Below are 25,076 nucleotides of genomic sequence, written 5' to 3' on the forward strand. Positions count from 1 at the left end.
ACTTTTTCTAATTACAAATGTTCTTCTTTCCTAGTTATTACAGTGTGGAGTGTTGAGACCAGACTTCTTTTGCTGTCTCATTGGGCAGCTGCAAGCATGAACGGGACCAGGGAATGGCAGCGGCATGCAGAATCTTAGTACTCTTTAGCACAATCTTCTGTATTAGGGAACTCTTAATTGACATGAGATGCTAAAGTCAGACATTGGAATTGGAACAACTGTAAAGTATGATTTGATCATGAAGACATCACTTGGATTTCACAATCTCAGATGTTTAGGGCAGATGTCAAGTTGAGGTGCTGCATTCCAGAACTTCAATATGTAGCTTACTCTTTTTTTTTTCCTTCTCGACAAACCACCAGTAGTTCATTTTTTAAGTTGTTTTTTGTTGTTTATTTTTTTTAATCAAGGGAAGAATAACTTCACTAAATTTTATTTCTTTGTAAAAGAATCTTTATTAAAACACAAACAGTCTTAACTATGCACATGATGTGACCAGATCATCTTGAAAATTTTCCTCTTAGTAGGAACTCTTTGTTTTTAACTCTTGGTATGGTCAGAATATAATATTTCCATAATTACTTAATTCTTTACAATTATTGGGGCTCTAATTATAGCTTTTTTGGATGAAATTTATGTTACTATTCCTGTTCAAAGTACCATTATGGTTTCTAAATGGTAATTACATTGAAGAATTCTGTAGTAAGATTCCAGCTCTTTTTTTAAGCTTATGGTTGAAGGTCAACCTGGTTTATGCTGATTACCAAATTACTAGATACATGCTGATGTAGTATGATAAAGTCAGCTTCTTGGATACAGACGCACCCAGGGCAGCTGCCAGTTAGAAATGCAAATTGCTAAATTCCAAACAGAACCAGTGACTTTGCTGCTACACATCTGCTAAATTGACCACTTCAATTCTTGCTTGTCCGTCTCAGTCATAGGGAGTTCTGTAAAAGATGCCCCTTGTTTTCCATCTTCCATTGGCTTTTTCTGTTGGGAAACATCTAAAGTGTATTAACAGTGCATGCCTTTACTTTGTAAACGTGGTGCCAAATCCCTGTTTGCCATTGTTTTTATTGTAGCAATGTTCATTGTAGTAATCCTTAGTCAGTACCTTCTTTTGCTGAAACTATTGATTTGGGGACTTTTTTTCCACTTTGTTGTGTGTACAGATTTTAATCTGTTATAGTTGGCAGCAGTATTAAAATGGTGAGTAAAGAGTCCAGGTTTGTTCCTGTTTGTAACTAGTCCTTTCTGGAAGTATTTTCTTCTGTTGTTTTTTGCCCCTGCTGTGTGCTTAAGCCTTTGTCTGAGAATGGGTTTAGGTAGAAGGGTTCCCTGAAGGTGTTAGTCTTTTGGTGTAATAGTATTGTTGAATCTTGGCCTGACTGAGCGTGTTATGTCATACCTGTGTTAGTGATATGCAGTCAAAACTCATTTTCCAGATTTACATTTTGGTTGTGTGGAGAGCTCTATTTACCTCAGCCTGCAGGTCCTTTTGTACAATGTACAGCAAATGTCATTAAATATTGAATGGTCCATTAGGGGAAGGCAAATGAAGAGAATGCATTTTGAGCATTCCAAATCAGTAGTTTGAGTAGTGCCTTTTGGGGTCCGATCTTTTTGGATTGGATTCTATTTCATCTTCTGATGTGACCTTTCACTAGTTTTAAAAAAAAAAAGGTTGGTGGTCATCAAAGCTGGTTCAGAAAGCAAGCCACAGCACTTCAGTGCCTTTATTGGTAGTTTTTTTTTTTTCTTTCATGGGAAAAATACAACTATACAGATGGTATAACCGTATTATCTAACAGTTTTTTTTTTTTTTAGGATTGGCAAAACTGGATCTAAAAGAAAATTATCAGCTTCAATTGGTGATTGACTTGTGCCCACAATGTAAATAGGGATAGTTCTTGTTCATTTTGAATATATCTTTTCCTTATTGTATTGTGTGATATAGGATCATCTGGAAATGAGAACTGGTAGAATGTTGGTTTAACTGTAGTCTTTCTATAGTCTGGGCCAATGGGAATGCGTTGATAACACAAAATAAGGGATAATCCAAAAAAATTAATACTTTGAAATGCATTTTGTATTTTCATTTGAATATGTCTGTCTGATATGTTAATTTTTTAGCCCTTCTGTCAATGAAAAACAGTAGTTTTCCACAAATTTGCCTCTATACCATTTACATTTGTCCTGTGTTTACATGAGGATCACCTCCTACCCCCCCCCCCATGCCAAATAATTTATCAACATGCACATTCCTTAAGGACACAGGGACACAGTTTCAGTCAGTGGTTTTCAAATATGCCTTAAGTCAAAATCACCTGGAACCATCTCAGAGATTGACTCTTGGCTGGTGGGCTGGCATTCTGTAATTTTAAGAAGGTGATTCTGATCATCAGCCTTACAAATCACTATTGTATCAATATTTTGAATTAAAAGGTCTTTTCTTACAGCAGAGCCAGAATGTGGGAATGAAACCTCATATCTATTAGCCTGGAGAAAAAGGATTGATGTTTGTAATCAAAGAAGTGAAAAATTGCCTGTGTCTTTTTGGTGGAGAATACTGGAGATTTGTGATGGATCATGTTTCAGAATTTAGGTGCCCAGTCTTTGGACCACTTAAGAAATCAGCACATCTAAGAAAGTTAAATTTTAACAAATAACGAACAGTAAACAGACACTAGCAGGAAGGATTGTAACAGTACCTTTATTTTGTTGACAGTCACATCTTCCCCACCTGATTAAAACTCTGGGCTGTAGAATTGCCATCCATTAGGCTCTATGTAGAGAGGAAGTATTCTGCTCCTTAATGGCCAGTCTTCCCTAACCTTATAATTTCAGCCTTGCAATAGATTTCACCTCCTGGCATGAAAATTCCAAGAATTTTTACAGTTATTCGTAAGTGGATCTTGAAATGTCTTTTTCACCGTGGACAGTTTGAATTCTAAACCTCTAGTTCAGTGTATCATACTGATGGGTTGTTATTTTTCACAAGGTGCTACATTCTAAGAATAGATGGACCAAATTTTTAAAAGCTGTTTTCTTCCCTCGTTTATTTTTTATTCTCTTATGTATTATATTTGTGTTTTATTATATGCACATTATGGAGTATTTAGGAATAACTGCTGGTTCTTCTAATTTATTTGCCCACCTGTTATTCTTATATCCTGGCCACTGTTCTCTGATTTGTAGCTGTGGCTTTCTTTGGGCATAGCTTGCCTGACCTGACTAGTTACTTTTTATATTTATCCATTTGCTTAGCATAGTTCTGGAGTTTCCTGTTGCAGAGCTCCTTGCTGTATTGGCAGTTACATATAAGGGAAAGTTAGTCTCTTATCCAATTAAAAACCTGTCTTTGATTTTTTCCCCTTCTAGATGTTCAAAAAACAATAGCCCTCTACTCACTGATATTACCTGTGAAATCTTTCATATGTGACACTGACTTTAAGAACAAAATTATCTCAGTTTCCAAGTACTGCCAGGTAATTTTTGTGTTCCAGTTTAGACTTCAAAGTACAAATCAGAGATCTGACCTGGACCAGCCACAGCTCTCCGTATAACTTTATGGCCACCAAACACGAGAAAACCAGGCTGCTTAGAGGCCTGGAACTGAAAGTTGCTCTTACTATGAACTATTAGAAAGTAAAAGATTTAAGTGAGGCGTACTGGAGAACTAAGTTCCAGGATGGTCAAGATCCTTGTTCCTTTACCTCTGTTTAGGTTTTAAATCCCCATTCCCCAGTTTTCTCATAACCTTTTATGAGTTACTTCTGCTGAGGAAAGCATATTTCAGAACAAATCAGGGCAGGATCGTTATTTTCTGATACTATGTCAGGCCTACACCTGGCTTTACTCAAGTCTCTCAGGAATAAGAGATAATATGGAATATTATGCAGCAGTAGATACCTGAGGTGCAAGATTAACATACAGATTCTCTGGCTAAACTCTACTCAATTAAAATGTCTGAGCCAGGTCCTGGGAATATGTATTTTTAAAATAAATTCCTCAGGTGGTTCTGATGCAGCTAACCTGGGCCAATATTTGAGGACAACTGAATAGACCTTATATTAAAGATCAACCCAAATAGTAGACAACATCAAAATCACTAGTGAATGACTAAGTTATTTTTTATTTGCCATTAAGTATAAAGCACCTACATGACTTAAAGTGCCTTTCACCCAGAAAATTAGTATGAGGACTGTTTGGTCAAAGAACATTCCTACATTTTAGACAGAGTATTTCGTTTTTATAGAAAATTAAGGCAAAACAAGAAACTTGGGGTTTCCAAACTTTTGTTTATTTCACTCCATTTATTTATTCAGTGAAAATTGAAAGATATACCAAAGTAAAGATAAAATCCTATGACAAAGGTAACTGTGTGATAACATGAATATTCATTTACAGTTGGTAGATAAAAGAGCAAAGCTAGCTATAGAATGAAAGTCTTCTTGAGAGGGTTTGGGAAGGGGTAGGTAAGGGGAATGATTGAGGAGTCAAATATAATATAAAATCTTTGTATGCCCAGTGGTATATGTTCTCCCTTCCTGAAATCTAGTGGGAATCAACATGGTAGTAGAAATAATCAAATATTAGTAAACATACTTCTGGGGTACACCATCTCAGTGTGTTAGCGTTCACTAAGCTGTGAGATCTTTGACAGCTGGCATATTAAGTTCTGTACAACCTGGTTTATCCTGTCTTCTTACCCTCTACCCCCACCCCCCAGCCATATTCCTTTGGGTTATCCAAACATTTTTACCGAGAGGCTTGTTTATATGTAAGAGAAAATCCCAGTAGACATAACAAATCGTAAGAAATTACCTGTTTTTTCTTGCTTATGTAAGATGAAGGTCCTCAGCCTCTTATGAGGTTGGAGAGTTGCTTGATGTGCTGGGTTCTGGTCTTTTCCCTGCTTCCAGCTAGCTATGAAGTCTTTCAGTCTTATATCCCTCATCTAAAGACAGACTAAATTATTTCTTCTAGCTGTGATATTCTATGATTCTGATCAAATAGAAATAACACATTTAAAAGTGTTTTGTAAATACTCTTTATGATACTCAAGATTGTACTCCACTGCAAAAAAGGTAACCTAAGACAATACCAACAAATGTATTCATTGTAGCTGGTTGTCTTTTCTCAGCATCACTTTTCCCATATTCATTTCGAAAACCTGAAGTGAAGTTCAACTACAAATTACCCTATATTTTGCGAAGCAGGGTGAAAAGGTCTTTGTTTTGCATTTAAATCCAGTTCTTTATTTTCTATTCAAACTGGTGCTTACTTTTCCATGACCAAAGGAAAGAAAAGTTCCTGCAGTCTGCAGTATATCTGTTTGACCTCACAGAGATGTCTTCATGCGTTTACCTAGCAGGATCACCAGAGGCTCTGGCACACTTGCAGTCCCTGGCCCAACACTGAAGTCCTGCTGGAATCTGTGCTCCGGGGGCTGTGCCGGGTAGAGAGGGAAGTGGGAGGTAAGAGCTCTTCACCCTTCACCACCTTCTCCACCCAGCATGGCCGGCACACTTTGGTCTACGGCACATCTCCAAGTATAGAGTGGTTTTTGAATGCTGTTATTTTTCACCTTGGGGATGGGGCCACCCAGATTTGGACTATTTGGGGTACGTGATTTTTTTTTATCAGAGTAAGAACTGTTACAAGTAAATGTGTCTTTTATAGTTATACTGAATTTTTAGACTGAATTTTTGTGCTGCTTTTATTCCTCCTTTAATTGACAGAAACATAAAAGCACATTTCCAATTATATTTTTTCCATTTTTTATTGTGTTAAAATATACATAACATAAAATTTGCCATTTTAATTATTTTTAAGTGTATAGTTCAGTAGTACTAAGTACATTCACATCATTATACATCACCACCATTCATCTCCAGAACTTCTCTCATCTTCCCAAACTGAAACCATACCTATTAAATAATAATTCCCCATTTCCATTCTACTTTCTGTCTTTATAAATTTGACTACTTTAGGTACTTCATATAAGTGGAATCATACTGTATTTGTCCTTTTGAGTCAATCATATTTTTATAAGAAAACAAAAGCAACTGTCATCAGATTTATATGAAATGGAACTTAATTTACATTTGGCTTACTTTCATCAATGTCTAATCATGCAATGCAAGGGAAGTGTGTTACAGTCTCTGCCCTCTAAGAACAGAAAATTATACCTTAAACAAAGCTATTTATACTTTTACTGTTTTATGCTGATTTCACATTCCATTTTGAGACCAATTTGTATTTAGTGTGGAGATGATTTTGTTAAATATCTATGATTTAGAGATGGCATAATTTAAAAATGACCAAGGATTTGTTTGGGAAGGAGCTTAGGAGAATGAAAAAATTGACTTTGATGTTATAGTGTATGGTGGGCTGTTGGTATTACGGTGCATATAGAAAGACCACTGGCTTTCGATTCAGAAGACCTGTTTTGGAGTTCTAGTTCTGCTACTTCCTAGCAGTGTGATCTTGATGAAGACTCTCCACCTCCCTTGGCCTCAGTTACTTATCTGTAAATTGCTAGTGGACCTGGAATATTTTAAGTTTCTTCTAGCTTCATCGTTTTAAGAACTAAGATTGCAGTATGTAAAAATAGGGTTGAGTATTAGTTTCTGACCTATCTTGTTATGAAAAAACAATTTCTGATGATATAAAATTCAACAATATAGTGTAAATTTAAAATGAAGCAAAAGAAGACAGATATAGACAGCAGAGTGAGTATATGGCATAATTTTGGTTTTAAGCTTTCTAACAGCTGTTTTATGCAAAGAGAACTTTTCATCCACACAATCAAAATGTCCATGAGATAAAAATAAGCCAGTTGGGTAGGAGAAGTACCAGTGGAGTTGTCTCTAATAGTATGAGGTTTGGGAACCATCTCTGGGCCTGACAAACAGTAAAGCTGCGGTAAGGATTAATGCCTTTTTTTTGAAGCTTATCCAGAACATTTGAAGTCCTCTTACCTTTACTCAGAGAACATCCCAGTGTTGGCTAAGAGCTTCAGGAAATTGTTTTGACTTTGTTCTGAGGAACAAGAGAATGGATGACCAAGGCCCGCTGTTTTTTATTCTGTGTAGACTCACCAGAAGAGTTTTAGCTTACAAAATATTGTAAGATGAATAACCACATCCTAACTTCAGTAAAGCAGCTGTAGAAGTGTTGCTTCTAAGTACTGCTACTTCCCCATCCAGCCTCAAAGGTAACCTTTTTGCAAAGTGCATATAGGGTGGCTTGTGTGAATTTGTTTATAAACCAGTTAAAAGTTGGGATGTCTACCAGAGCAAAAGAAAACTAAAATACAGCCGTGTTTTATTCTGCTAGAGATTGTTCTACCAGAAGACCTGTCCCACTGGCTTTGTTTTCATGCTAGTACTGTAGGGCAGGTTCTATATGAACATTAATAACCGAGGAGTCTGGGTTGGGCTTTTACAGTTTGGCCCATAGCCAATTCCTGCCTAGAGTCAAAGATCAAGGAAAAGTGAATAAAAGAAGCAAATAATCTGGCATGATTTGGGGGTAGGTGGGGCTACCCTACTTGAAGGTAGAATAAATGGGAAAAGTTACATCTGGGCCCTGAATAGATAAGATCATAGCTATAGCAAAGATTCTTAACCTGGGTCTTCAGAACTCCAAAGGTAAAACTGGGTTCAGTATGTTGGTTTCCTTTGTAATTCTCTGAGTTTTATTTTATGCATTTTTAAATACTCTGAGAAGAGGTCCATAGGTTTCATCAGACTGCCAGAGGGATCTATGATACCAAAAAAAAAAAAAAAAAAGACTCAGAGCCCCTATATGTTGAGTTAAAGCAAAGAGGTTAATCTTTGGAGCGTGCCCTTTAGTATAGTCCCTGAACAGTGCTTGGATGCAAGAAGTCTTACCCAGATTTTTTTCTTCGGCTTAAGTTTTTTAATCGGCAGTGGGCAGAGTAGTTTTCCTTATTTTTCTGGTAATTCTCCCAAGTTGGTTTCTCTTCAAGGAATCAGAAAGACTATTAAATGAATCCAATTTTAACAGCTGCAAATGTATTCTTCAGTGTGTTTCAAGCTCATATGGCTCTCTAGTATCAATATTGCTAGTAGTAGCCTAAGTGTGAATGTGTATTTTTGGCAAGGAGCAGATATTCATTTTAATTGACACTTTCTTTTATATACTAAATCTTGGATGCCCAGAGCTTTCCTCACTAGTAGTTGTAAATGCTAAATCTATACTTGACTTCACCACCTCCTGTCAAGATAAATACAAGCTTTGTTTCCCCCCAAAGGAGTTCAGGGAATAATTTAATTGTTGGCCTGTTTGGGCAGATGTTGTTTTCAGCCAGGCATCTCATGGACCCAACTGCGAAGATTTTCGGTGCCTAAAGCAAAATCAGCTGCCTTTTTTGTTCTCCTGAAACATGTAGTGGTTGAAACAAGGATCTTAGGATTGCTCACTTATTCTAAATTCTGTGATAGAGAAGTGGCAGCAATAAAATCATTAATACTCCAAGTGGGAGTGTGTTCTGTCCTCCAAGTTTATTCAGAACGTGTCTTGTATAGCTGATAAAGTTACTTACAGGGATAAGTATCCCTATACTTACAGAGATATAGGGAACACCGTCTTTTTGGCAGTTTGGGAGCAGAGGGATAATCTGTGCTTAATAAAAATCATTTTTGGGAATCCCCTGGAGGTCCAGTGGTTAAGACTCTGAGCTTTCACTGCCGAGGGCCGGGGTTCAATCCCTGGTCGGAGAACTAAGATCCTGCAAACAGTGTGAGCGACCAAAAAAAAAAAAAAGCCTTTCTGGATGTGTACCTTAGAAACTAAGAAACTCACATCTTCTATCTGGTGATTCAGGTCTCTGAGCTAAGGCACATAAAGGTCTGTTAGTAAAAAGGGGTGGTAGGTTTAGTGAGGTTCTGTGTTTTTTTTTTTTTTTTTTTTTTTTTTGCGGTACGCGGGCCTCTCACTGTTGTGGCCTCTCCCGTTGCGGAGAACAGGCCCTGGACGCCAGGCTCAGCGGCCATGGCTCACGGGCCCAGCTGCTCCGCAGCATGTGGGATCTTCCCGGACCGGGGCACGAACCTGTGTCCCCTGCATCGGCAGGCGGACTTTCAACCACTGCGCCACCAGGGAAGCCCTAGGTTCTGTTTTTAATTAGTTTTTTTGCAGACTGCAGGGAAGGTTTGCTTTTTTGTTTGGGATAATTCATCTAAAAACCTGGTGTTGAATTTCATAGATGGGAGCTTTTATATAGGATTTCTTTCTGTCACTAACCACACAGCTTTTATGTGCCTTCCCCTCCTTCAGTTATGTTTGTGATCATTAGAATAACCCTGTGAAGTAGTATAGAGAAGTTATCTTCATTTTATAGATGAGGAACTCAAGGCTTAGAGAAATGAAATATTTACATTTTTGTAGTAAGTTGCAGAACCAGTACTGGAACCTGGGTCTTCTGACTCCTGGCCTTGCATTCTTTAAACTGTACTAGCTATCCCACTTTTAAAAGAACGTATGAGACACAATTGCAATCATACCTACTCCATCTCCAAGGGAGAATGGATGTATTCTTGTCATGGTATATTGACCTAAAATTTTCTGCTTGAAATTACCCAGATTCTGAACCTGTTTATAGAACGTATACTTGAGGAATGGTGAGAATTAGAAGAGTCCACAGTCCTTGAGGTTTTCTTTGATGATAATATCTGTAACTGCATCAAATACAAATTTGACATTCTGGGTGTCTGTGGCACAGGTCATGTGACTGTAGATTTCTTTGACATCTTTTCTCATGTTGAGGTCAAGGAATTGACTCTTGATATAATTCCCTGCATCCTCGTAAGAGTTGTTCCCTGGTTTTCCAGAAAAATAGTGAAGAAGTGGGATAAATTAACCCTTCTTAGTTGCTCACTTTTTAAGTGACTCACTTGATCCTCGAAATGTATTAGACAGCTGCAGTTGGGGGCCTATTTTTAGAGGGAGGGCCCTCTCCTTTATTGCACTCCAGTGTTTCCCACTTGAGTTGAGCAAAGAAATTGAGGAGAGAGGTGTCTCTATGTCTCCACCCTTGGTTTCTGGCAGTTACCATCTGAACAAGTCGGTGGGTCTCCTGAATCTAATGTCTGCTCTATTCTGGAGACATCTGAATTTAAACCTCTAACTGAATGCTCAACTTTCTTGGGTTAGACATCCAAATATCACTTGGACATTATAAAGCTCATAAGAGGAACTGAATATTAAAGGGATAAGGGATCATCAACTTGGCAAAGTAGAGGAGTTTCACTTACTACTCCTTAAAGACAAGTTCCTTTATGTCTCTTTGGTATAGGAAATGAGGCAGCCACCTGTCATTACTATGAAAGAATTGTCTCCAGCCCCTGGCACTTACCATCATACTCTGGAAAACAAATGCTGAGATGGACTTTCTTGATTTTTTCCTCAAAGAGGTCCTTCTTGTTGAGAAAGAGGACAATGGAAGTAGCCGCAAAGAACTTGTGGTTGCATATACTGTTGAACAGGTGCAGTGACTCATGCATACGATTCTATTAGGAGGAAACACCATCAGAGATATCAGGTTGGGCTTATGGGATATCTGTCTACTTCCTGTTCTTGCTCCCCTTGAAGAAACCAGTGTTCCAAATGTAAAAGGAAAGATGGGGAACAGCTTTTCTCTTTTTTAGTGTGGTAGAGTAGAGCCAAAGAGATCTGACTTCCTTCTAATCCTCTTTGTATCACAACTGTATGATTTTGGGGAAAGTCCTGAGCTTTTCTGAGTCTCAGTTTCCCTATCAGGATTATTATGAAGGTTAGATGAGATCATGTATGTATAGTGTCCATGACAGTAGGTGGTGTATAGGTGTACAGTAAATGTTATGCAGATCTTTGGCAACCAGGGCACAGCTTAGGATTTTGATATCCTTAAGGGCTGCTGATTCAGGGTTGAAACTGGGCCCAAGTTAACATGTCCACATACATCTCCAGGATGATTTTGATAGGCTTCTGTTATAAAGTCCAAGATCTCAGTTCAGGCAGGAACATAATAGGGACTATTTGGCCCTTGTGCCAAGTGGTAAGGGCTAAAGAATTTCCCAGTGCCACAGCACAAGCACTTCTGCCTTATTTTCTTCTCTGATTGCCACTTTCAATGAGTGAGAAGTAGTGCTGTAATCTGCAGAGTCCAGAGGTTACCTAGTGCCCCAAACCAGCCTATTGTTAGGGAGTAGACCTTTAGGGTCTTGAAGTGTGCTATTAGCTGACTTGGGCTCAATCTTTTCACCTAATAAAACTAATTAGTAGCCTTTTCTCATTGCTAATACTCCTATAAAAACCCTTTAAGGCCTTCTAGACTTCAAGGTTAAAGATGGAAGAGATCTTGGAAAATGAATGGCCCTCTAAGACTTGGCTAGAAGATATTCAGAGTGCTCTAATGTGAACCTGAACTACTAAGGAGAAGGGAGAAGAACTGGATCAGGGAATAGAAGGATAGAAGCTTTGTCTTCTATCAGTAAACTGTGGACTTCCGTTTATAGAGCAGATGCATATGTAAAATTGGCGTTTTCCAATTTTTCCATCGGTGGCCTTTGACATGCCCTGTCTGAAACTTGGAAGGTACCTGGATGGGCTGACACTGTTCCTGCAGAGCTCCTGTCTTGTAAAACTCCACAGGCTCAAGAAAACCACCCTCAGGTAGTTCTCCAGCTGCCAGTTTAAGTGGCATGTGAGAAAACTGGTTTGCCAGTCTCTCTGTAGTCCTGTTGACACTGAGTATATATTTAGGCTTCCAAGTGAGGTTAGTATGCAACCCCTCTATCATGTTGCATAAAGATACACATCGTACGTTGTTCTTTCTGCTCTATCATTTTCATCTCCTATCCTTTACTTCCATAGGCAGCCTGGGAGACTACTAAGTAACTCCTTTGCATTGCGAAGTTAATGATCACTTATCCCTTTAATACTCAGTTTCTCTTATGAGATTTTTGATGTCCCAAGTAATACTTGGATGTCTAATTGGAGACCAAGCTCTCAGTAAATCTGGAGCTCTAAAGTGCTAACCTAGAACCTGCAGAAGAAGAGGTTTTCTTAGAATTATTTGCTTGAGACATTGGTCTGCTAGAAGACTGCAAGACTATTAGTGTTAGCTGAAATCACCCAAGTTGGGGTAATGGAGTGACACAAAGTTTAGAGGAAAGGTCACAGGGGAATTATCTATCAAAGCTGCTTGGTGCAAAGGTCACTCACCACTTCGTCATCTTCCACCAGCACCATATCATAGGCACTGAGGGCTGCACAGAAAATGATGCAGGTGACTCCCTCAAAGCAGTGGATCCACTTCTTTCTCTCTGATCTCTGCCCTCCCACATCAAACATCCTGAGAGAAGAAACACCTGTTTTCAAACGTATACCTAATGTGTGACCCACATGCACTTGGTGTTTACCCCACAGAGGTGGCAACTTTGGGGCCAGTTAGCAGTGAGATGGGAAGTGGAAAGGAAAGGAGGAGAAGTAGGAGGAAGTCAAACTGGGCTTTTGTGAAAGCCAAGAAGCATACCTATGTCCCTTTTTGGGTATCTGACATGCTCCCAGGGAACCGTGTACTCACCTGAAGTTCAAGTCTTTGACAGAAAACTTGGTCTCAATGATGCCTGTGGTTTTGACTCTGGATCGTAGCACATCTTGCTCATTAGGGAGGTAGTCAGGGGCTGTAATTCGGTCTAATTGATTCAGGTAGCTGGAAAAAAGTGATTGGCATTGATAATATTAAATTTTCCACAGCCAAAGTCAAGAAAGGTGAAGGGTTTTACCCAAAGGCATATAGCTAACTTAGTGATAGAACCAGCCTAGAATTCATATTGTTAAATATAGGAGTCTTTCCTTCAAACCCTCTTGTGTCCTTACAAAAGGAAGTGTGGGATGGGCTGAGGGACAAGCCCATTTGGGGCAGAGGTTCTGTCCCATTTAAGTCAAGTCAGATAACTTTTCCTTGTGTTTCACCTGACCACAAGGTTTTCTAGACCCTTGAATGAGACTTGGTGGTTTAAATGGGTGCCAAAATTCCATCAAGAAGCAGGAGTAGATTAAAAGAGATTTTAGAAATATATGAGATGTGAACCAGTGCAGTGCATGGACCTTGTTTATATCCTGAATCAAGTTGAAGGGAAAATATTTGAGATAATTGGGGAAAATTGAATGAACACTGACTTGGATATTTGATGACATTAAGGAATTATTAAGTATTTAGATGTGATGATTATGTTGTGATTCTTTTTTTTTTAAAGAATCTTTTATTTTTTAGAGATAACAGTGAAATTTTTAGGATGAAATGATATATCTGGAGTTCACTTCAAAATATTCCAGTGGGGAACGGAGATAAAATGAAACAAGAGTGGCCATCGGTTGGTAACAGTTGAAGCCAGGTGATTGATTGTATTATTCTGCTTTTGTATTTGTTTGATAGTTACCATTAAAAAGTAAAAAAAAAAAGGCAGATGTGAAGTGAGAGGACTGAGAGAAAGAGGGAGGGCAAATTAAGTATATGCCAGACATTTTCACATTTAAATTCTCATTTAACCTCATAAACCTTCAAGTTTCATATCCCATTATACAGATGAAGGAAAAATCCAGAAGAGTTAAATAACTTGTCCAGGACAAGAGGCATTGTGGTATATTGTAAAAAACATTCAACTTTGTGGACAAATAGACCTGGATTTCAATCCAGCCTCTGCCATTTATCTATATGACTTTGGGCAAGTTAATTTTCTTCTCTGAACCTCAGGTTTTCCATCTATAAATAGGACTAATAAAAAATACTATCTACCATAAAGGCATATTGTGCAGATTAATTGGAAAGGTGTACCTAATGCACTGAGCATTGCCTAGGCCTGTGAGTGAGTACTCCAGGGATAGTAAATGATAACTTTATTATAACATTAGGTGATAAAACGGGCTAAACCCAGGTCTGTTTGCCTCTGAAGCTCATGCCCATCTATGATATCATGCTGTTTGAGGTAGGATTGATAAACTCTGCGTACCTTATCTTTTGGGGACCAACTTTGCATAGCTGGTACTCTCTAATCCCTGACCAACTTTCTTTGGTTTGCCCTGGCAGTTTGTGTCCTGTGCCCTGGCACCTTGACATAAGATGCTGTGGGTGAAGGAGATTTTCATTTTAGGCTAGTGGCTTAAATACAGCCTGTGTTGCCAGCTAGAAATTTCAGCCCTGAGAGGGCCATGATGAATCATGCCTCCTAGGAGAATGCGTGGCAGAACTGCAGGGCTGTATTAGTGTTCATGATTCTGAAAGGAGAGGCTACGTGTTTGATTTAAGAAGGCAGGGGCTGAGGGCTGTTAAACAGAGCACCTCTGTTTTGAATTTTGAGTCTTCAGCTTTGTAGGCTGCAGTGAACCAGTGTAAAGCAATACAGAGTGGTGGGAACTGTGGCAAATGTCCCAATGTAAAGGCATTAAATTCAAAGCATAGTAAAACACTGCTCAAGCCTAATAAGACAGGCATGCAGCCTGAATTCAGTCCTTGGGTCTCCAGCTGTCAGTGCCTAAAATTTTCAGCTGGCTGTGATTTCTCCTAGAAGGTTGCTGATGCCTCATCCCACCCCCTCCCCAGTCAGAGTCTTACTAGGATGCCGAGTCATTGAGCTGGTACTCTGCAGCTCTGTCAAAGCAGGCTTGCACCCCACTATCCTTCCACAACTTCTTGATGACCTCCACCAGCTCGGGAGGCATAGTGCCCTCCTCAATGGAGTCAGCCAGGTTGTTGAGCTGTCGCCCATCATCCTGTAAGGCAGAAACCAGGATGAGAATTACACGGGAGTAATGGCTTTCCGGGAGGCTTTTGGGAATTCTGCTGAAAGGAAAGCATTTTGCATTGCAACCAAAGCCTAAGGTGGAGATGGTGTCCAGCAAAGATTCTAAAATAAACACTGATTAATTTTTGAGGGTGCTTCTGAGATGCAGAGGGTGGCAATATATCCAGTCCTGGGATATCTAGTCGATAACAGAGGTCCCAGGGGCTTCCTCTGTGGTGTTTCCATCTTCCATCCTTAGTCCAAAAGTGAGTGTCCTGCCGCAAAATGTGGGTGCTCTGCTGCAGGGAGATTGGAAGTTTAAAGACCAGATTGATCATGAAATGGACAAGATGATAGACAGGAACCTATCACCTTTGTTTTTTCAATGATTCAAATCTAGGAAAAGGACAATAACTGGAACTAGGAATTTGCCTTATAAAAGTTCCACAGCCAGGGCAGAGAACCTGAGGGGAACAATTTAAATGGTAAAATAAGACCAAAAGGCAGAGGAAGCTGAGAGCAGATTTTTTTTTTAATGAACATTTATTATAAAGGTAGGAATTGCATGCTTTGCTAGGACTGAAGTAAAAAGATTTAAAGCTCAGCAAATGGGATTTTAGCTACATAAACTTTTTTCTGACCCATGTTTCCTCATAGCTCGTTGGCCACTGGCCTGTTCTCCTCATTAGCCTTTCCTCCCACCCTTAACCACATAGCGTTAACCACATACCACACAGCTTGCTTCAGCAAAGTCAATGCCCAGCGTGGGCATGGCCCGGATGATAGCCAGGATGGACTGTAGCACATTCCCGTAGATGATGGCCTTGTACTCCAGGCATTCTTCTGGTGAATAGCCATCCTGATGAATGATCCTGCAAGGAGGAGACACCCAGCCCTTCGTTGGACCTGAGTAACCAGACCTAAGTGATTGGGACTCTGGGAGGATTTAAAGGGTCATAAAAACCCAATCTCTCTATTCTTACTGCTGTCCCGAAGTGGAGAGTGAGGGACACGGGGCATGCAGATGAGGGACATTGGGAATAAGATCCTTTATATCCTTTACATCTGGGTTCCTTAAGAACCCAGATAAAGAGCCCTTTATCCTCCATGCTTCCACTGGCTCTACTGACGTCTTCACCCTACCTCAGTCCTTTGGGGCTTTGTTCCTACTCACTTCATCTGTTTGACGATAGTGCTCTTTCCTGACTCCCCAGCACCTGCAGGGAGAAATGCTTATGCTTCAGATTTCCACCGGCTCTCCCCAACCCTCCAGTAGATGGCCCGTGAGAAGTCTAAGCCACTGCTCGCCTGGGAGCCTTGTTAGGGGAGAACACATAGGGATGATTACTGCCCCAATTTCTGCCAGCTTTGAGCTCAGGCCATTTGATCTGGAATTAGAGGAGAGTTTCTCAACCTCTGCATTATTGACACTTTGGGCTGGATGGTTCTTTCTGTGGAGGGCTGTCCTGTGCATTGTAGGGTGTTTAGCAGCACTCCTGGCAGAGGCCAATAGCACTCCAGTCTTCCAGCTGTGACGACCAAAAATGTTCCCGACATTTCCAAGTGTCTTGGGGTGGGGGTGGAGATGTACAAGATCTCGTTGAGAACCACTGATAGATTCAGGGGAACTCCTTTAACACATTTCTACTCTATTTTTACTCAGGAGAGTGATCTTGGGGTGAGATTGGAGGAAGCTGGATCACCTCACTGAAATACTATTTTTTCGTTATCTTACTGTTTCCATTATTGACTAAAATGTTCTTAGATCCTCATTCACACCCCACTCTCCCTCTATCAAAGACCCGCATACCCTTCAGCTCTCTCCCCCACTCTATACTATCCCTGATGCCTTAAACCAACCCCCCCCCCCCCCCCCCCACTTATCCTGTGCTTGGTCCCTCTAAGCTTCTTACCCTGAATATAGAAGAAAGCTGCTTAGGCTTAAAAGATCTCTCAGGGGCCTTGCCATCTCTTTCCCCTCTGTAGCCTCCTGGGCTCCTTGGAGTCTGCTTAGAGAGATGTGCTCTTTAGTGTGTCCTTAGGGCCATGCCACAGATCGGCTGAGGGAAAGGAGGTGCCTTAGTTTGGGGCTCTAGTTCCCAGGCTCCTCATGGGTTTGGAAACCCAGCCCAGCCAGCCAGTCTTCTGCTATAAAGATCCTACCTGCTCCAGCTTGCCTACCTCTGTACTACCATTGGGGTTTCTTCCTAAGCCAGGTGTCCCAAACTCTATTGTTTTGGCTCTGTTTACAGCCATGATCAATTTCTGACCGACTGAGGTGCTTTTCTTTTTTCAGCACAAACCTGTGATCTGCTTAGGAGCTCATCAAGCTGCTGAGCCTCCCATCTGGCAGGGGCTTTAGAGGCAGCTGCTGAATAGAAAGCCAGGAAAGGACTTCTCTGAAGACTCCATTCATCCCCACTCAGGGCTCCCCACTTCTAATATTTTTACAAATTTTTTTACTGAAAGCAAGGAGAAGGAACCAGTATACTTGCTGAGAACCATTAGGCCTATCCTTGGCACTACATGACACTGATTATATGGTAGGACTCCTGAGTCCACTGTCTTCGGAGTTCTTGACTCAGAGTTTCTGTTTGTAGATTCAGTAAGTGTCTGCAAGCCCAGAGTTCATGATATTTGCTGAGTTGTTAGGTGTTAGGTTTCGTTAAATTTGGAGATGGGTGGGTGCATCCTGGCCCTCACACACTATTCCTGGTTCAAGGAAGAGCAGAACAGTTCCAGAGTAACTTTGGCATTCTGCATCTCATTGGGGTGGCTGTGCTCAGCCCTAGAGCTCCTGATCCCCTATCCTGAGACTGGATGGGGAGAGGAAAAATGACCTTCCATCCCTCCTCCCCACACAGTGGGCTAGAACCCACCTACCATCCAGGATAAGCAGGAAGGAGCAGTACCTTCTCCTTCTCTGGCCCATCTTCCCATCTCGCTCACCCAGCAATAGCAGCTTGACGGTCTTGGCTTCCTTGTCAGCATCCTCCTGCAGCTTCTTTTCTAGCTCTTTGGACCTCTTGGCCAGTTCTTTGTCCTCAGCACTGGCTCCACTCCCCATCTTTCTGCCGTCTCCTCCTTGGTGGCTTCCTCTGGCCCTTAAGCTTCTCCTCTAGGGTTTCCTATCTGAGAGATGGAAGATAAGGAAAAAGTAAATTGGGATCATGTATCAGTTTCTTAGTCCTCCTAAAAAGCCAGCCTGTAGGGAGCTGGGTGAGGGAGTGGGCTCTATATTCTTGTACCCTGCCTGTCTTGCCTGAGGCTACGTACCCCAGCCAGAGACCTACTTAGTCTAGGGATTGTAGCCTTTATATCTAGCAATGTGATGGGTTGAGCCAATTAAGAGCTCAATATGACAAAGGGCAAAGACCTAGGGAAATGATGTGCTGGATTCTGACACGGGAGGATAGGATGCAGTTGCTGGAACTCTCTGGAATAAGATAATGGTTGCCCCATCCTTTTGAGGGACTGATCCCCTAAAAGTCTCTTCCTTCTTAGATTCACTTGCATCTTAGAGCTAGAGATTAGAGACACAAACAGAGGAAGCTTTCCCCACGTTGAGACTCCAGATTACACAGCTTCAAGGCACCAACGCACACTCTTCCATCATAGCAGGCCGGTCCTGGCAAGGAATCTTTGTTTGGGGTTTACCCCTTTTTGGAAAGATTAGAAATGTTTCCTCCAGCTCCTCCAGTGGCTGCTGCACCAGGAAGCTATTAGCGTTGTTCCTTTATGTTGGCTCATCTCTTTATACATACTCCTGTTATTAGCACTTAATCACTTCATTATTGTCTGTTTTACAGATGGGTTTCCTCCAGACTGAATTCCTCCCCCCGAAGGTCAGGTACCAAATCTGATTCATCTTTGAATCCTTCAGACCTTGTGGTTTATTAGTGGATCCTCAATGAAGTTTTGATGAGTGAGGGAAAGAAGGAAAAAGGGTATGTGGTAGAGAGAACGGGGCTGCTTACCCACTAAAGCCACCTGGGACCTAACTTCACTTGGCAAGTGAACTTTGCTGGTATTCAGTGTAGAGGGTTTGTGCTGCCTCACATAACAGTGCTTCCTTGGGAAATTAGACTCTAGCCTCTGGCTCCTCAAAGGTCAGGGCAGCCCTTCCTCTGGCTCTCGTTGCAGCTGCCCCTTCCCAGGGAGAAATGAATGTGCAGCCTACAAACTGCCTCACAGACATATCAAAGACTCTCTCCATTGGTCATACTTGTCTATGCCAATTATTTCAGTTTACTTAAATGAGTTGCTGTGGAAGCTCCTCAGAGGGACATACTTTAGAATGTTGCTACTGAAAATGTGGTGAAAGGCCCAGCACAGATCACCTGGGAGCTTCTTATAAGTGCAGAATCTTAGGCCTTAACACAGACCTTCTGATTCGGAACTTGCATTTTAACAGGATCACAGGTGACTCTAAGGATACTAAAGATTGGAAAGCTCTGCCCCAGGGAGTACTAGAGAACTGTTTTTTCCTCAAACTGGCCAAATCATCATAATTACCTGGGATGCTTGTTTCTATATTTCATCAAACTTTAGATGGCACTGAATGGAAGATCATTCTGATTTCAAAGAGGTTAATATATGTGTGTTTTTAAAAGAGTGTGTTTTAGAATCAATAAGTTCCTGTAGTAGTGCCAATTCTAGAGCCTGAGAAACTGTATTCTAAACTAATACAGTTTGAAAAACCCTCATCTAGACTAGTGGTTCTCAGCTTTTGGTGTATATTGGCGTTTACCCAGAGAACTTAAAAAAAGAAAAGAATACTGATTTAACTGGTCCGGAGTCCAGTCCAGGCATGAAGAGTTTAAAATTTCCCAGGTGATTCTAATGCACAGCCAATGCAGAGAAACACTGAGCTCCAAGTATTTAACTTGCTCTTTCCTTTTAGAGTGGAATTGTGCAGCAGTGGCCAGGTAGAGTGAGAAAGTGGGAGGTAGAACCTAGGTCTCCCATCTACCAGGTACCCTGAGCTATCCCTGATCACCTTCCTCCTACCCACTGCCTCTCGCCTGCATATCTGGGTATCTGGCTGAGAAGCCCTGGGCCTGGAGCCCAGACTCTCAGGGCTGATGGAGAAGTAGGCAGCCGCCAAGGTGCCTTCCATGGTGATCATCTTTTCCCAATCAAAAATTGGCAGGTGCTTATTGACTTAAGGGAAAACAGGAGAGTCTTTGAAATTGTGACTGTCTTGGAATCTTGGCTATAAAGTTTCAGTAATGATACCTCACCAGCCCTGCCTAACCTACCCACAATATTGGTAACTTATACCTAGGCCAGAGCTGCGCTGCAGCCTGCACTGTTCAGAGCAAGGAACTGCCAGGAACTGTGCTAGACAGTTTACGTGGCTCATCTCAGTTAATTCTCACACTGACTTCAAGGTAAGTGCTCTTGTCCCCAAATTACAGACCAGATAACTGAGGCTTGAGGGTTAAGTAACTTTTATTCAAGGTCATATAGCTTAGTAAACAAGCCAGGCAATCTTTCTTTCCACTACCCCACAAAAGCAGCCCGAGAAAGAACGTTGGGCTAAAAAAGACGGGCAAATGCATGAGCTCAGTAACAGCAGCACTTGCATTGTTAAAGGAGCCACTGACTTGTTTCACAAGTGGGGAAAATGTTTGAGCTTGTTCCTTTTTTACCTACCACCTCAGCAAACTTCTGTGCTGCTTCTCCTTGTTTCCTAGCTTGCTGGGCTCCCAATTCCCACTACTAAGCTGACTATGGGAACTCCTGGCCCTCACCTGCTCTCTAATTGCACAGACCTGCCCGCTACTAGGCATGGACCATCCTGATGCCTCCTGCCTCCTGTCTTAAGCTCCTGTGGCTCTTCTCCTTTATATCCCATTTGGGTTCAGTGTCCTGGTAGAGTAGGTGCTATTCCCTCCCATTATAGAGGTGAGCGAATTGAAGTACAGAAAGGCTATCCACATGTTACTAAACAAGTTAGTATCAGAATCAGCTAGAGCCCATGCGTCCTAGTCCACAGCCCGTATAACCCCGCAAAATTTTTTAGCTTCTTTAGCAACAGACTTTATTGTTTGAATAGTTACAATACTTTGAATGAAAGAAAAAAAATCACTGTTTTCCAACTAATTTAATCCTGCTTCCTGAGTTAAGGGGAAGTCTTAGGATCTGTCTTATACCCAGTGGTAGGGATTGTGTGTAAAGCCTTGTCCCAGCTGGAGTTGGGGGGTGGGCATGAAGAAAGAGGAACTCCCTTCAGGGCCTTCCAGTCCAAAGGAAGATTTGGTGTAAATGCACAGAGAAACAATTTGGTTAAAGGAGCACTGTGCTAGTGCTGGAGAATTCAGAGCTGTTTAAAACCTAGCCTCTACCCCTGGTAGAAAAGACAATTACACATCTCACTGTCAGGTTGATAAATTCTCTAGTAGAAGAAGGGAGGGAAAAATTGTAAAATGAACAGACTTTCAAAAGAGAAGCAGAACAACAATAGGAGGAGACATTTGGAGGAGAGGAAAGAGCATGAGAAAAAGCATGGAGGCATGAGATACAAAGTGTGCTCAGAGAAGACTGGGAAGTTTGATATGACTGGACTGGAGTAAAAGAGTGTGGAAAGTGCATGGAGGGGAGGGCTGGGAGACGAGAACAGGAAAGGAAAATTGGGGCTAGCCAGTGAAGGGCCTTGAATGACAAAGGGTTTGGCTAAAACCCATTTAAGACTTATAAGCAAGTATGATTGGATACAGCTGCATGGTGCTATAAACAATGCGGGGTGACTGGGGTGGGGGACTGGCTCCTGGGAGAAGCTGAGAAAAAGAGCTGAACAGCTTGATTCTAGAAGGATCTAGGCAAAATGTTTGGTTTAGGAAACTCATGGCCAATGATCTCTTTGAGGCTGCAGGTATTCTCTCCCAAGTCTAATATCTGCTGAAGGTGGTTTGACCTTGGTAGGAGGCTGACATCACAGTTGAGCATCAGGCGAGAAGCTAAGAGAAGCAGTTCTTCAGATAATTAAGGAGTGCATTGTCAGTGGGGGCCTAAGGTTCAGGGAGGGCCATTCCAGGAACCATCTGGGGTACAGGCTAGGCAATGATGAAGCTGGTTTCAAGCTAGGGAAGATCCCAGAGGCTCAAAGACAACATTAAGTCCCCGATATGAAAACAGCTGGAGGTGGGAGAGGACGACTCACTCCTTCATTTCCCAAACTGTTCTACATAGACAATGAAACCCCACTAAGATTCTTGCTGATGTTGTATAGGTGGGGAGATAGCGGCTTAGCTGTAATCAGGGCAGACTAGGATCCTAGCAGGGACAGCATACTGAAAGTCTAGAAATAGGGGAGGGTTACAGGGTGAAGGGTGTGTTGTAGATGGGACGAGGGAGGAGCATGAAGGGACTAGTGAACTGGTTTTCCTAGGTAGGGTGGAGGGCCTGAATTGCCACCTATGGGCTGGTTAGGTAGGTAAACAGGTAGGTAGGTCTGGATTAAGGGGGAATCCTAAAAAGACCTGGCCCAATGCAAGATACCACCCTTTAAAGTTATGTCAAATTTTGTATTGTATCAGAATATAGATGACCTTCTACATGGTTACCTGGGACTTGATTTTTAATTTTGAGATTTATTTTATTATTCAATGTTGAGAGCCCAACAGCCTCAAAATTCCTAAAGGCCCCAAGACTAATTTAGTCCGGGGTTAAGACATAGGAGAGTCTTAACTAGGTGGGATGTGGAGGCTATTACAGATTTTTATAGACTTTTGTTGCTTTCCATTTCCTTGATTATAAAAATCATGGATATGCATTGTAGACAGTTTTTAAAATGCAAATAAGTATAAAGAGGAAAAGAAATATAAGCCATAATTCCACCACTCACCGATAATCATTTGTTACACTTTTTGATGTGTTTGTTTTCTATGCATATATGTCACATAATTAGGGTCATACTGTATGTACAGATTTGTGCATCCATTTTTTTCACCTAACTTTACATTGTAAACATTTTCACCTTATTAAGAGATTCTTCAAGAACAATTTTTTTTTTTTTTTTTTTTTTTTTTTGCGGTACGCAGGCCTCTCACTGTCGTGGCCTCTCCCGTTGCGGAGCACAGACTCCAGACGCGCAGGCCCAGCGGCCATGGCCCACGGGCCCAGCCGCTCCGCGGCACGTGGGATCCTCCCTGACCGGGGCACGAACCCGTGTCCCCTGCATCGGCAGGCGGACTCTCAACCACTGCGCCACCAGGGAAGCCCTCAAGAACAATTTTTAATGGTTGTATTTCATTGTATACATATGACATAATTTAAACATTTTCCTATTGTTGGACCTTTAAGTTTCCAACCTTTCTATGTGATAAACATTGCAGTTATGAACAATTTTGTGCATATTTTTCTTGCAGCGCTTTTTAGAAGAACAATTTCCTGGAAGTGGAATTACTGGATCAGATAATACGAACCTTTTTAAGACTCTTGAGTAGACGTTGCCAAATGGCTTTCAGAAAGATTATATCAATGTTTTTTACGACCACCAGTAGGATATGTGTGTGTCCCATCTCACTACCCCCTTGCCTGCTTTAGGATTTTTTTTTCCTTTAATCTTTGCTAATTTGATGGGTGAACATGGTATCTCCTTGTTCTCTTTTTAGTTTTATTGATTCTTTGTGAGGTGAAGTTTCCCGCCCCACCCCCCCCATGTTTACGGAGGCCGTGGTTTTTTGAGTTTGTCCAGGATGAAGAGCAGTAAGTAGGCAGGGATCAATGGAGGCAACACCAGGTGCAGGTAGGGAATAGGATTCAGGGTCCACAATCCAGTCTGGGGAGGAGGGGAGGAAGCAGAGTTTGGGAAGGAATTTGGTTGAGGTGGTGAGAACTGGGAGGAGCTGGACAAACAGCATTAGTACAACTGGGTGTGGGGGCAAAGGGCTCCCGCAAGGTAGAGACACAGGAATAGACTAATAGCTGCTAATATGTTTAATTATGTGCAGTGACGTTATAGGGCCTTTCTCCCACAGGTTTCCTTTAAGTAGGATTCTCTGCCACTTGGGAGTGGGGGTTCTGGTTGTGTGGGGTATCTGCAGTCCCCAAAATAGCCCAGCACCCCTTCTTTATAGACTGCAAGGTGAATCAACCTCTGAGAGTGTCAACAGGGGACCAAGGCCAAAGCACAGCAATGATATTACTGAACATTAACTGAGTAGTAACTACAAGCCAGGCACTTAACTTATATTAGTTCATTTATCCTAACAAGTACCATATAAAGTGGGGTCTCTTACACTCATTTTATAGAGGAAATAGAAGCACAGAGAAGTTAACATTCCCAGTGGCAGTCAGGAAGTAGGTGGAGTCTGGAATTGAACCACACTGGCTACAGAGCCTAAGCTCTTGACCAACAAATACAGAAATAAATGTGGGAAGGGGAGTCAGAATTGCAGGACACACCCTGCCTAGCTACGCCTGCCGGGAAGGGCTTCTGCTAAAAAGAGAACCTTGGCACAATAATAATAGCTATCTTTTATTGGGCACTGGCTTTGTGCCAGGTATCATGCAAAGGTGCCTAACGTTTCATCCTCACAATAACCCCTTTGAGTGAGGTACTGCGATTACCCCATCTCGCTTTACCGGTGAGGAAGCTGACGCACAGCCCTTGCTCAAGACGCTGCGGGGCGGATGCCGAGTGGCGGCTGCCCACGTGGCGCCGGGAAGAGGAAAAATGGCGGGGGCGGGGCCGGGGCCGACTTGGCGGGGGAGGGCCCGAGCAGGGGCGGGGCCACGGACTTGGCGGGGCCTGGGGCTGCGGAGAAGCGCGCCGGCGCTGGCGAGGTTTCAGTGGGGTTGCACCTGTTGCGTGACTCCACCACAGTCCAGTTACCCGAGTCCGACCCGAATACCCAGAAGTGTGGAGAGAAGCCAGACGAGTTCCGGGTCCCGCTCTCTGGGGAGCACGTGGCCTGCCCGCCTCTGGAGTGCGGGGCTGGGGGTCGGGACGCCGGGGTCTACAAGGCCAGTGCAGCGGCCCAGGTCGGCAGGGGTCCGCCTCCCTACAGCCAGCAATTTTGAAAGACTGTCTTACTTCTCCCATATCAGTGCCAGGGCAGGGGCCCTTGGAGCGACTTGCCGGGGTCTGGATCCCAGCCCTTCTCCCGTCCCTAGCGACCGGGCTTCCCGGCTTTGCAGACCCTGGAGAGCAGACTTCCCGGTACCCCTCAGGGCTCGGGCAGCATGGCCTCAGGTGAGTGTGTGCGCGTGTGAAGGAGGGCAGGGTCTCTGGGACAGAGAAGTGCAGTGTCCAGGGTGACAAGAGGG

At 42.3% G+C, this 25,076-nt stretch overlaps 2 protein-coding genes across 3 annotated transcripts in view; one reads left to right on the top strand and one right to left on the bottom strand.

Annotated features, from left to right (window-relative positions):
- The window catches only part of GNAI3 (G protein subunit alpha i3), a 46,972-nt gene extending 37,680 nt beyond the window's left edge, over nt 1-9,292 (top strand). The window contains exons 8-9 of one of the 2 annotated variants that reach the window (XR_004348745.1): nt 35-8,918; nt 9,147-9,292. The gene's annotated coding sequence lies outside the window, so the exon portion shown is untranslated. Of the gene's footprint in view, nt 1-34; nt 8,919-9,146 lie in introns of those variants that run through there. The other variant, XM_032624817.1, reaches the window with a different exon arrangement.
- Nucleotides 9,293-9,636: 344 nt separating this feature from the next.
- GNAT2 (G protein subunit alpha transducin 2) lies at nt 9,637-22,795 on the bottom strand. The gene is made up of 8 exons (XM_032624826.1): nt 17,751-22,795; nt 15,976-16,018; nt 15,532-15,673; nt 14,633-14,790; nt 12,602-12,730; nt 12,241-12,370; nt 10,391-10,544; nt 9,637-9,854 (listed from the first exon to the last, which is right to left on the bottom strand). The coding sequence occupies exons 1-8, from the start codon at nt 17,866-17,868 to the stop codon at nt 9,664-9,666; spliced, it is 1,065 nt and encodes a 354-aa protein (XP_032480717.1). The 5' UTR covers nt 17,869-22,795; the 3' UTR covers nt 9,637-9,663.
- Nucleotides 22,796-25,076: the final 2,281 nt, after the last annotated feature.

The sequence above is a fragment of the Phocoena sinus genome, chromosome 1 (genome assembly GCF_008692025.1).
Source record: "Phocoena sinus isolate mPhoSin1 chromosome 1, mPhoSin1.pri, whole genome shotgun sequence".
NCBI classification, from domain to species: domain Eukaryota; kingdom Metazoa; phylum Chordata; class Mammalia; order Artiodactyla; family Phocoenidae; genus Phocoena; species Phocoena sinus.

Excerpts from the sequence above, each read along its gene's own strand:
- GNAT2 (XM_032624826.1), bottom strand. The coding sequence starts at position 17,868 with ATGGGGAGTGGAGCCAGTGCTGAGGACAAAGAACTGGCCAAGAGGTCC. Across the intron at positions 16,019-17,750 it reads CGTCAAGCTGCTATTGCTGG|GTGCTGGGGAGTCAGGAAAG; the intron begins GTGAGCGAGATG and ends TTCTCCCTGCAG. Across the intron at positions 12,731-14,632 it reads CTCAATGACTCGGCATCCTA|CTACCTGAATCAATTAGACC; the intron begins GTAAGACTCTGA and ends ACTTTTTTCCAG.